Here is a 12,571-nt window from a genome sequence, read left to right as displayed (position 1 = left end):
GATGTTATTTTAATGTAATTATACATAATTATTAACTATATAAAATTTTACATTTATATATAATTATATATTTATTAATAAAAATATTAATTATATATTAAATCATCTGATCCGACCGTACGATTTAACTGTTTAAATCGATTAAACCTTATACGAGATCTCTCCAAATTTAACATTCGCTTCACTTTCAATGTTACATTGGGCATATAATAACTTAAAATTGTGGTTACCACGGTAAATGTTGTATATTGTGTTTACCTAGATTCTAATTATAAAAAGGATTTAACACAAGCATAAATTTTAAACAAAAGTAATATAAATTAATAGTAGATAATGCGCTAATAGTATAAAAAATTTATGCTAGCATAAATTTTAAACTTTTATAAAAAAATGTGGTTATGATAAATGTGATCAGTGTGACTGTTATTTTAGTTGTAAATCATAATGTATATCTGGTAACATCTATAAGCTATAGGAAGGTTATCTCAGGATGCATATGTGGTAACTATCCATTTAAGTTAAGACAACAAGATCACATGCCATGTAGAGAGACCATAGTTGACCTGATTTATAAGAAATACCAAAGCTGGTAAGTAATTTGGATCCTCCAAATAGCTTTAAACTCGTTATGACCCCTTCCAATATTAATTTTGGCATGACCTTGATGAATGATGAGTAGTCCTAGTAGAAAATCACCCTCTTCAATGAAGCCATGGGGAATGAAATCACTTTAGAGATTCCTATAATTTTAAGGTAGCGAGGTTTGTGTTTTTTAGGACATATTTGGAGATATGCACATAGGAGAAATCCAAATTTTCTATCGAATAATACTTTAATATTTAGTTTTGTATTGTTTTTTTAAAACTTTTTATCTAATATGGATAGGTATATCCCTAAATCACATTTTCGTGTACTAGTTAATGGAAAAACATAAGAATTAATAAAATATTATAAATTAATAAGGTATTATAACCTAATATCATTCATAAATTTGTATTCAAGTGTCTTTTTTTAAGTGAATTTCTATAAAATCATTGAAATCAAACCTAGTAAGGTATTAATTTCAATTTAAAACATTTTCAATTTCAGCTCATAAAAACTTTTTACAAAAAAGTAAGGTTAATCCCGTATAATGAGTGCCAGTGTGAACTTACCAAAAATATGAGTTATGGTCAAAATAATAATAATAACAATAATATATGAGTATAATATATAATGACAATATAAATATTATAAATAGTACTTTATTTGATTTTGTTTATTTATTTTAAGGAAAGCCAATGATAATTAAACATAAATAGTAGATAATATAACAACAATATATAAAATTTATTTACATATATTTTTTCCTAATAGTATATATATACATATAAAAAGATAAACAAATATTGCTAGTTACGTGTCACTTAATGATGAAATCTACATTGGTGCTATCTTTCTTTCTTTCACATCAACGGCTCAGATCTCTCTTCAGATCAAGATCCTCATCAACTATAAAACAACACTTTTCCGTGTCGACACGTTTAACATAAACGAAGCTGAACAAGAAGAAGAAACACTCGAGAAATTTCTCACACAGGGTTTGAAATTTTCGACCAATTTTCTTTCTCCACCAGCGATCTCTTTCAGATCGCACTCTCTGTGATGATCTTCTTCTGATTCAGCTCTCATCTCTCTCTCTCTCATAGTTCGCATCATCATGATCACTGTGCAAGGCGACCACAACCGGCTCTACAACCACCAGCCACCGCCTCCGCCGCCGCAGATTAACGGATCTGCTGGATCCTCTCGGCAGCAGTTCACCTCCGATCGAGTTGAACCGTTCTCTGTCAAGCATGAACCTGCTTCGCTAACTTTATTGCCGTTACGTGGCCATGATTCTAATGAAGGTTTGTTATAATATCTAATTCGTTGCGAAGTTACATTCTGCTTCATTGCTTTTACTGTGAATGGAAGAAATTACGAAAATCCACTTCCGTGTTTTAATTTTTTCTTGAAATAAATGAATTTCTGGCTTATGTTTTCGGTTCATTGTGTCGTATCGTTTCCTTGGTTGTTCTTGATATCGTTAATTCAGCTGAAGGAGGATGCTTCATGAGGTATTTTGTACTTTCCGGTGCACCAAAAAATAATAAAAATTGGGAATTTTAGTCATGCTCTGGCTTCAATCTAATAGTTAGGGTTTAATTGGGGATTTTTAACAGCTACAGTTAATTTTTTAAATGATCGCTTTGGCATGCAAGGATAGTCTATTTTTGTAGCACATTTTAATTTAAGTGTTAAAATCCCACGTCGGTTGCTAATATGAGTAATGAAACATTTATAATGACCTGAACTTAGAGTCTATTATTCTGATGTTGGATAACCTACAGATATCCACTTCTGTAGACTTCAAACTCCAGGCGATGTCACCTCCTGGGCACGAGTGAGTGTGTTAAGTTTTGAAGTCCGAGATTGATTGAGTGTACAGCTTATGAGCTAGCTTTTAGATGGAGTTAGGCCCAATAAGTTAACATGTTTTAGAAACACATGTTTTCTCTGCATGTTGTGACAATTTTTTTTCTAAAATTTAATTATTTGTCTCTTTTACATCCGTTGTCGATGCAGTTGATGAAGATTTCCATTTAACTCTCGCGCATCAAATGTACAAGTCTGGCAATTATGAGCAAGCTCTAGAACACAGCAACATTGTCTATGAGAGAAATCCACTTCGTACTGACAACCTACTACTCCTGGGTGCAACTTACTACCAGGTTTGTTTTTTTCTTTTGTTATATATGTTTCGTATTTTTTGTATGTCATATTTTGGACAGTTTGTTTATAATGCTTAGCAATTATCATCCTGAATACATGGTATTATTTGTCTACAGTTGCATGATTTTGATATGTGTGTTTCCAAAAATGAAGAAGCACTTAGGATTGACCCACACTTTGCAGAGTGCTATGGGAACATGGCAAATGCATGGAAGGTAAGTAACCACTGCTATCCTGGTATGATTGATGAACATTATATTTCTACTTTTTTGTGTTGTAGGTAGATACGTACTTTTTCTAGAATTGATAGAGCTTTCATTTCTGCAGGAGAAAGGGAACATTGACCTTGCGATTCGCTACTATTTGATTGCCATAGAGGTCTGTGATGCAACTCTGGACCTATCGTTGCAGTTTGTATTGTGATTGTTTATGTACTTATGTGTTTTGATATTTTCTTTTCTTTTTGTATTATTATTACTCCCCTAAAATATGGTAGTCCAGTCCACTGCACATCTTTCCAAAAGAAGGTTCCTTTTATTTGTGCCCAACAATTGAAAAACAGATCTATCATGAGTTCACGACACATGTTGTATAAATTCTATTCTAATTCCATTTATTATATTTGGTTGGCTATCAATTTTTCTCCATTTATTCTTGCCAGTAATAACAATAGGTGATGAATTTACTGCTTTTATGAGGCATGTATTTATTATTAGAGAACCATGTCAACTTCACCATACATTTATTCGTTTCTGATTCTTACGAGAATGATGCTTTAATTTTATTTAAATTATAAGTATCTTTTTAAATGGCTTGCTTTCCCGAGTGTGATGCCATTTTTTTCTTAGGTTCTTGCTTGCATGTACTGTGCAATCCCCGATTAGTTCATTTATCTTTTTTCTTTCCGTTCTGCTGATGCAGCTTCGTCCCAATTTTGCTGATGCTTGGTCAAACCTAGCTAGTGCGTACATGCGTAAAGGAAGACTCACTGAAGCAGCGCAGTGTTGTCGTCAAGCACTTGCCATAAACCCTCTAATGGTACTCTTTGCTTTTTTATTTGACATTAGTTTGTGCTCAAGCAGTTATTCAGATGGGATAGAATGCAATCTTTTACTTTCCCTTCATTTTATTTTTCTGTGTGGTTTCGGTAGCTTCGGTGATGTATCACTGTTTATGTGATTGTCATCTATCTTCAACAGGTTGATGCCCATAGCAACTTGGGGAATCTAATGAAAGCTCAGGGGCTGGTGCAAGAAGTGAGTCCTAACATTTATATGCATTTTCTTGTTTAAATTGGTATTCATATGAGATTAAATTCCACAAACTGCTGCTGTATCAAGTACAGTTTATGTCGAGAGGGGAATTGGGCTACCCAGTTTGGGATGATGCTATACTGGATTCTCCAGTATGAGTCGTGTTCCATCCTGTTGGGTTAGTCTTTTTATGTAGGAGATCAGCCTCCTTTTAGACCTTTTCTTCCACAGTGATACTTACCCGGATTTTGGTGCACTACATGCTCTAGAGCCAATGAAGTTTTTGAACACTAATTTGGCTTCCAGTGTGAGATAATTATCTACTGGCTTCTCCGGAACGAGTTACATTACATGTGTATTCTGCTAGCCATATTCATCTCCCATTCTGTATAGCCTGATAAAAATGGATGTGTGATGGTCTGGAAGCCTGGAGGGCTCCTACAATGCTTAGTATTTTAACCCTACTTTTCTTGTTTGCATTTTAGTTACTGATTTAAGAATTCGTGCATGGAACTGTGGTCAAATTCACAGTTCGATACAGAATTACAGATATCAAGTTGTTGTCTTCAAGCCAGGACTCAGATGATGGCTGGTCTTGTTGTAACTTCCATGTCCAAGAGCAAATAGTCAGAATCTAACATTTTTTGCAGGCATACAGTTGTTACCTTGAGGCATTGCGCATTCAACCCACCTTTGCAATTGCATGGTCAAACCTTGCGGGTCTGTTCATGGAGTCTGGTGATTTCAACAGAGCTCTTCAGTATTATAAGGCATGTCTCCTTTTTACATCACACACTTAAGTGAAATCCTTCAACTTTTGACAGAAGCGGGTGCTGCACTTGATTATCTAATTAATTTTAATGCATTTGCTTTTGATCGCTACTTTTATTATTAATTCATGTTTTTACTGTAAAAATAACTAGTGGTAGTTTTTCATATCATACATTACTGGTGTGCAATGTTTATGTTTCACATAAATATTGTGCTCTTTTGCTTGCATTCTCCTGAAGTCTCAATATAAGCAGACAGTTCTGTTAGGTACTTTTTCTGATTTTTTTTTTAAATATTTCAGGAAGCAGTGAAACTGAAACCTTCCTTCCCTGATGCATATCTGAACCTTGGTAATGTGTACAAGGTAAGGTGTTAAGCTTGATTAATCAGGTGCAACTAGTACTTTGATTGTTATTGGTTGAACCTTGAAAGATTTTTCTTCTATCAGGCTTTAGGGATGCCTCAAGAAGCTATTGTTTGTTATCAACATGCTCTTCAGACAAGGTCAAACTATGGCATGGCTTATGGTGAGTAAGGATAGCTGTGGTCTTGAAGGTTTCTTTGCGGTTGCACATAATCATCTTATGAATAATCAGTTCTGTAGAAAAAGTTAATAACACCAGTGCAATAGTAAATGGACTATCTATTTGTAAAATCATTGATGACCGATGACATTTCATATACACATACACATATTATATAGTAATTGCTTTATATACTTTTTTTTTTACCTTTTTACTGACTTACTTGAGCTTAATTAGAATAATTATTGCTTGTTAGGATATATTATGCGTTTTAGACAAACTTATCATTACTAATACCTTAGGCATTTCAAACTTTCTTTTACCTCATCTTATTGCCTGTTGTTTAAGATGCATGGTTACAGCTGGTTCTGACTGGAGAGATATCTAATAATGAACATTAGATTGATTAGCATGGCTTATTTTTATGCGAATGGACAATAACAATATAAAGAAAAAATAAAAATAATCAGCGAATAGCAGTTTATGCTATATTCAGATATTTCTGCTTGACAGTGGATTCAAATATGCTTTTCATAAAGTAAAATTATGTTGGTCTACAATTTACTGTATAGTGAACTCAATCTATGCTAATTACATTGACTGTACTATGTATCAAATCGTGCACAGGTAATTTGGCCAGTGTATATTATGAACAAGGTCAACTGGACATGGCTATTCTACACTATAAGCAAGCTGTTGCATGTGACCCCAGATTTTTGGAAGCTTACAATAATTTGGTTGGCTTGCTTGTTTTGCGAAGTTGTTTCTGGAATCTCTGAATGTGTTATTTATATGCAATTGCATAATATTTTCTTCGATTCTCTTACTCCATACGTAGGGTAATGCATTAAAAGATTTTGGCCGAGTGGATGAAGCAATCCAGTGCTACAATGTATGCTTCTCTCATATCTTATGTTTATTGCATGTTTTTCTAATCATTATGGTTTCATTCTATGAATTCCTACTCAACTTGCCTTTTTGTGGTGTGAAGCAATGCCTTTCATTACAGCCTAACCACCCACAAGCATTGACAAATCTTGGGAATATATACATGGAATGGTATGTGTTTCTTGTATCTTCATGTTAATGTTAATAATTTGAGTAGTACAAGGGTAGAATGAGTTTTCTTGGTTAAAATTGCTGTTATGCAGGAACATGGTGTCTGCTGCTGCTTCATATTACAAGGCTACTCTGAGTGTAACTACTGGGTTGTCTGCTCCTTATAACAATCTTGCCATAATCTATAAGCAGCAGGTATTAAAACGTGCACCACAATTCCATCTCAGATGATGTGAAATATAGAGCTTGTATATGGTGTTTGTATGAATGATGTATTAGTTGGGGTTTGGTCTATATGGGCTTTATACAAATATGGGAAGTGTAAGGGTCAGGAGCTTGTATTCTTGTACCAAAAAGTTGTTGATAAAACATCTCCACTGATCTATTTTTTTATTACTGGACAAATTATTACAGGGGAATTATGCTGATGCCATAACTTGCTACAATGAGGTCCTCCGCATTGATCCCTTAGCAGCTGATGGGCTTGTAAATAGAGGCAATACATATAAGGAGATCGGTAGAGTTAGTGAAGCCATCCAGGATTATATACGTGCAATCACTGTCAGGCCTACTATGGCTGAAGCCCATGCAAATTTGGCTTCAGCTTATAAAGATAGGTATGCTAATTTTTCATTTTGCTTTGCGGTGGGGAAGTCTGAAGCATAATACCCCTAACTTTAGAAACTAAAATCAAACTATAATTATTCTTAGCAGCGTGAGCTTGAAAAAACATCTTTTAGCATGTCATGCATCTTTAAACTTCATTCTTGCCCATGTTTTGCTTTTGTTAGCTGCATCACAAGTTAAATTTCTTGTATGCTCTAGATTTTATGTCGCCATTGTCATTGCAATACCTGATAGTGGCTTATGTGAACAATGTAATATGATCTCTAGAGAATGGGTCATAGTGAGAATATAGGAAGTCGTCTAAATTATTTATTTATTTCAGTGGACATGTAGAGGCTGCTGTGAAGAGCTATAGACAGGCATTGATTCTTCGTACAGACTTTCCTGAAGCAACTTGCAATCTCTTACATACACTTCAGGTTTTGATAATTTTAATTATCTTTATTTTTCAGTATGAGTTTATTGGAGCTTCGTTTGGTAGAGACCTTTCACATATGCTTTGGGTGTTCGTTCTTGGAGACTCTAATCTATTCTATATCTCAGTTTACCACCCCTATATTTAAATGGCATAGTATTGGTAGGTCTCAGAGATAGATTTTGCTGTGTTTGCTGTGGTATATTTAGGAATGAATTAGAAGTATATTTTGCTGTGTTTTATTCCTAAGCAGACTTTATGCTCTCATTCATTATTACCTACATATTAGTCATTGGCAGTGCCTTTGGTATCATTCTGCCCTTACCCACAGTCTGAAAAGGAAACCAGATGTCTTTACCTGTTGGTATCTGTGATGCATCTAAATGTGTAATTTTTCTGTTATCCAGTTTTCACAATGCTTAGCTGTGTTAATTTCAAGAATCAAATATGTGTAGTACCATATTTTGAAGTGACGGTTTTAATTTCATCTGGATTGACTAATATTATCTTAATTTATGTTACAGTGTGTCTGCAGTTGGGAGGATCGTGATAAAATGTTCAAGGAAGTGGAAGGGATAATAAGAAGGCAAATTAATGTCTGGATTTGAGCTATCCATACACCACTTTACTTTTCATATATTAGATAAATTTATGATATGAGACAAACCTGTTTGTTATGATATGAGACAAACCTGTTTGTGTTGAATGTACTCCAATTATTATCATTTTCTGTTTTTCAGATGTCAGTTCTTCCTAGTGTTCAGCCTTTCCATGCAATAGCATATCCACTTGACCCATTGCTTGCTCTGGAAATTAGGTATGGTTAGGTTGTTCATATAAGACCTATTCAAGGAAGAATAGGAATTGTTCTTTGATATGCTTATTCTCCTTTATTTCAGTATGTAATGCTCTTTTCTCTTGCTCTTTGCAGTCGTAAATATGCTGCACACTGCTCCCTGGTTGCATCTCGTTTTTCTCTTCCTCCATTCAGCCATCCTGCTCCTATTCCAATTAAGCAGGATGGAGGGTGTGAGAGACTAAGGGTTGGGTATGTTCTAATTACTACACTAAATCTCTTCATAATTTTCTCCCCTTAACATTTTTTTAAGGTGGATATAAGTGGGTATATTTTCCCCAAAAAATATCTTGTATATTTTTTAATATGAGAACTGTTGGACTGCAGGTATGTGAGTAGTGACTTTGGTAATCACCCCTTGTCGCATCTCATGGGATCTGTTTTTGGTATGCACAATCAGAAGAATGTTGAGGTATTCAACTTGCGGCTTAACAATATGGATCTCGAAATATTCCTCCTTCTTTTCTCGATGTATGATTGGTAATCAATATATGTAGGTATTCTGCTATGCCTTGAGTCCAAATGATGGTACTGAGTGGAGACAGCGTACTTTGTCTGAAGCAGAGCACTTTGTGGATGTTTCTGCCATGTCATCTGATATGATAGCAAAAATGATTAACGGGGATAAGATACATATTCTTGTCAACCTTAATGGTTATACAAAGGTAGCGCTCTATCTAGGTGTAATTCTTATTGTAAATCAAAATTCATAATCAACTTTTGATAGTTTTACTTGTTCACGGTAGAGAATCTCTTTTGATTGTTTTTCTCTTGTAGCATGAAACTGTAATTGGATACTGGCCTGTTGTTTTGCATGCTTGAGTTTCTGAAGGTCTCCATGTCTCAGTTATTTGGTTGCATGTGATTCTCCTTGTTTTGTTGCAGGGTGCCAGGAATGAGATATTTGCTATGCAACCTGCACCAGTTCAAGTTTCATATATGGGATTCCCTGGAACAACTGGGGCTACGTACATAGATTACTTAGTAACTGATGAAGTAAGTCATGGGATATTGTCCAGGCTGTACAATTAAGAGAGCTCTTTTTTTATTTTATTTTTTACTAATTCAACTTGCTTTCTAATTTTTCTCATGATTTTCTTGCAGTTTGTTTCACCACTGCGTTATGCGCATATTTATTCTGAGAAGATTGTCCATCTTCCCCATTGCTACTTTGTAAATGATTATAAGCAGGTTATTTTTATGAACTTTTAATGGAGAACCTTGAGTTCAGTTCAATTGTGTGTGTAAGTTACTATGTTGTTTGTTATTTATATAAATGCATGGGTGTTGAATGTTTCTGTCTTGTAAAATTTGTTTGTTCAGAAAAATCAGGATGTGTTGGATGCAAACTGTCAGCACAAACGATCAGATTATGGTTTGCCTGAGGATAAATTTATCTTTGCATGTTTCAATCAACTGTACAAGATGGATCCTGAAATATTCAATACATGGTAATGTCAGGATGCTCTTTATTGGTTGTCTAGATATGGTATAAGATCAATCAATTATATTATTTTCATGTCTTCTATTTTCCCAAAATTTGGTATCTTTTTTATCAGGCAAATTTGGCATATTAACCTTTACATGTCTGCCTATGCTTGTGTTATTTTAGGTGCAATATTCTGAAACGTGTACCAAACAGTGCACTTTGGCTCCTGAGATTTCCTGCAGCAGGCGAAATGAGATTGAGAGCATGTATGTGTAGTTATTTAATTATAATTTTTATTTTCAAGAGAAAACAAGTTGTGCACTGATTTTTTACACTGTCGGTGTACACCCATTTACCTCTTTTTAAAATGTGATTCTTTTTTCTATGTATATTTTTTCTTGTGCTTCCTTCCTATGACAACAATCAAGCCTTAGTCCCACTAGGTGGGGCCAACTATGTGGATCAAACAACAACAAAATGCTCTATTATAAATCATGTACATTGACAAAATATTGATTTCTGTCTGACCGCATCATACATATCCTTGAGCTTCCTTTTTAATTGTTGAAATTCTTTTTCAGATGCTGTTGCACAAGGTGTACAGCCAGATCAAATTATCTTCACAGATGTTGCAGTGAAGGGTGAACACATCAGACGGAGTGCTTTAGCCGACTTATTCCTGGACACGTAATAATTTCCCCTATTCTCCTTGCTGTAGGTTGCTTACTCTGTTACTTGTAATGATATTCTTATCATGTTTTCTTGTAGGCCTTTATGCAATGCACATACAACTGGAACAGATATACTGTGGGCAGGTTTGCCGATGGTTACTTTACCTCTTGAGAAAATGGCTACTAGAGTTGCTGGGTCCCTCTGTCTGGCCACTGGACTGGGGGAAGAGATGATTGTTAACAGGTTAGCACTTATTTCCAATTTGATTTTTGTGTAGTGCTACTTTATTTCCATTAAAGTAGGCATCTTAATCCTCTTTTAAAGACAACGACAATGTAATTATGCCTGATCTAATTGCCTGCAAATGGATGCGAAGAAGCATCGAGGGGAATCTTTCTCCATGCTAACAAGCATATGAACGTGACCTATCTTATTTGTACATGAGAATCGGTGCATGAGTTGGTGTTTGAGTTTTTGTCTTTTCACTTATGTTGTCTGAAGGATATGGGTGTAATTTTGAACCTTGTTGTGTGAATCTATATTAGCATGAAAGAGTATGAAGATAGAGCAGTATCACTGGCTCTGAATCGGCCGAAGCTTCAAGCTCTTACCGATAAGCTCAAAGCTGTACGCATGACTTGCCCTCTATTTGACACAGCACGCTGGGTGAGTTAGAAATGATACTTTATGCAATCAAAAAATGAAAATGGTCTTTCCATTTTCTGTAAGTTGGAGTACCCTGATGTCATTTAATGTTGCAGGTAAGGAATCTTGATAGAGCATATTTTAAAATGTGGAATCTGCATTGCTCAGGTCAAAGGCCACAGCACTTTAAGGTCACTGAAAATGATATGGAATGCCCTTATGATAAATAGAATATAGTAATTAGACGGGAATGTAGATAGGAAAATCAAGAGAAAGTAGTAATTTACCCGCAATGTTGAGGGGTTGCTTAGTATTGATGGGTTATTTAGTAGTGTTATGAAATGGAAGTTTGTGACGCACTTTAATTTAAGAAAACGTTTGTTTCTTGAAAACGTCACACATGTATGTACTAATGTACAAGTACAACAATCAAAGCTTGCATCATCTTTCTTTGCCTTTGGAGAACTTCACTCGCACATTGCGAATAGGTCGGAGGGATTGTTTATATTCTCTGTAGAATAAAGTAGTGTTAGAATTAGAAATAGAACAAAATGAAAAAGAGTAGGGTCTTGCCTATGGGTTAAGGAATAAAAAAAGAATGAGAGTTTGAAAGAGTTCTATTATTTACATATCAACTTTTAAATGTTATGATTATTAATATTAATGTCTTTACTTTTATTTTTTTTAAAATTATTTTTTAAAATTCTTTAGTTAATCTCTGGTTAGCTTTAGCAAAAGATTAAATAATAAAATAAAAAGTCACTAGTAGTCTTGAAGCACTAAAGATAACATATGTTAATAAGTGGCTAAAGATATTAGCTAAGCTAATAAAAAGGTTTGTTTGTTTTAGAAATTATTAAATTTTAATATATTTGATTTTTTAATATTATTTCTTCCTTATTCTTTTTCAATGTTTTTTTTGTCGAAGTTGCAAAAATAATCAGTTAAAGGTTCTCTTTTATACACCCACTAATTCAATGTTAGGTAGGGCGCATTCTATACAAAAAGATAGGCATACTCCATAAAAATGTTATACCATTAAGCCTAAAATTCTCCTCACTATGAGAATTTAAATGTTATGTTTTACTTATATACGTACTTGTTATGTGTTACATGTATTTTTAAAATGATTTGTTAGATACATAAAATATTGCTCTGATATAATTTATGAGTCCCTTGCCGTATTCTATAAAAAATGTCCTAATATAAACTACTAAAACAAATATTGGATAAAAATAGGGGCATCATCTTGAAAAATTAAAGAAAATGGTATAAAATATGCACTATAAAATGCAAGCATCTTTGTCAAGGCACTACTAGATCCCAGGATAATCAAAAGATCAATAGTTTGATTGATGAAAGTGTTACTTTTTGGAAGGAGTAAGTATGAATTCAGAAGAATATTAGTTCCTTATTGAAAAGGTGAGACAATATTCTTGGAAATACCAAAAGAAATTTAGTTGATAGACAACATCAATAAAAAACTAAGTTGGTTAAATCTTTTAAAGACGGTTCTTTATATTATTTAAAAGTAAACAGGATAAAAAGTGAAATGATAAATAAATT

The 12,571-nt window shown here is 34.0% G+C and overlaps 1 protein-coding gene across 1 annotated transcript; it reads left to right on the top strand.

Moving 5' to 3' along the window:
* Window positions 1,700-11,470, top strand: LOC109354277 (probable UDP-N-acetylglucosamine--peptide N-acetylglucosaminyltransferase SEC). Its single transcript, XM_019596661.1, has 28 exons — window positions 1,700-1,889; window positions 2,608-2,753; window positions 2,871-2,969; window positions 3,082-3,132; window positions 3,676-3,792; window positions 3,954-4,010; window positions 4,658-4,777; window positions 5,080-5,142; window positions 5,227-5,305; window positions 5,930-6,039; window positions 6,141-6,194; window positions 6,294-6,361; window positions 6,454-6,556; window positions 6,776-6,978; window positions 7,311-7,407; window positions 7,928-7,999; window positions 8,144-8,220; window positions 8,335-8,451; window positions 8,587-8,671; window positions 8,757-8,924; window positions 9,145-9,255; window positions 9,364-9,450; window positions 9,583-9,710; window positions 9,872-9,954; window positions 10,270-10,375; window positions 10,457-10,603; window positions 10,906-11,026; window positions 11,122-11,470. Exons 1-28 carry the CDS (start codon window positions 1,700-1,702, stop codon window positions 11,233-11,235), a joined length of 2,973 nt encoding a protein of 990 aa, XP_019452206.1. The 3' UTR covers window positions 11,236-11,470.

This window comes from Lupinus angustifolius, chromosome LG08 (genome assembly GCF_001865875.1).
Source record: "Lupinus angustifolius cultivar Tanjil chromosome LG08, LupAngTanjil_v1.0, whole genome shotgun sequence".
In the NCBI taxonomy this organism is placed as follows: domain Eukaryota; kingdom Viridiplantae; phylum Streptophyta; class Magnoliopsida; order Fabales; family Fabaceae; genus Lupinus; species Lupinus angustifolius.
The sequence above is the reverse complement of the archived record's forward strand: the minus strand, read 5'-3'. Positions and strand labels throughout refer to the sequence as shown.

What these genes read in the sequence shown, in the direction of transcription:
- LOC109354277 (XM_019596661.1), top strand. Translation starts at nt 1,700, where the DNA reads ATGATCACTGTGCAAGGCGACCACAACCGGCTCTACAACCACCAGCCA. An exon ending in TGGCCATGATTCTAATGAAG is followed by an intron (nt 1,890 to 2,607) that starts GTTTGTTATAAT and finishes TTGTCGATGCAG; the next exon opens with TTGATGAAGATTTCCATTTA. An exon ending in ATCTCTTACATACACTTCAG is followed by an intron (nt 7,408 to 7,927) that starts GTTTTGATAATT and finishes TTTATGTTACAG; the next exon opens with TGTGTCTGCAGTTGGGAGGA.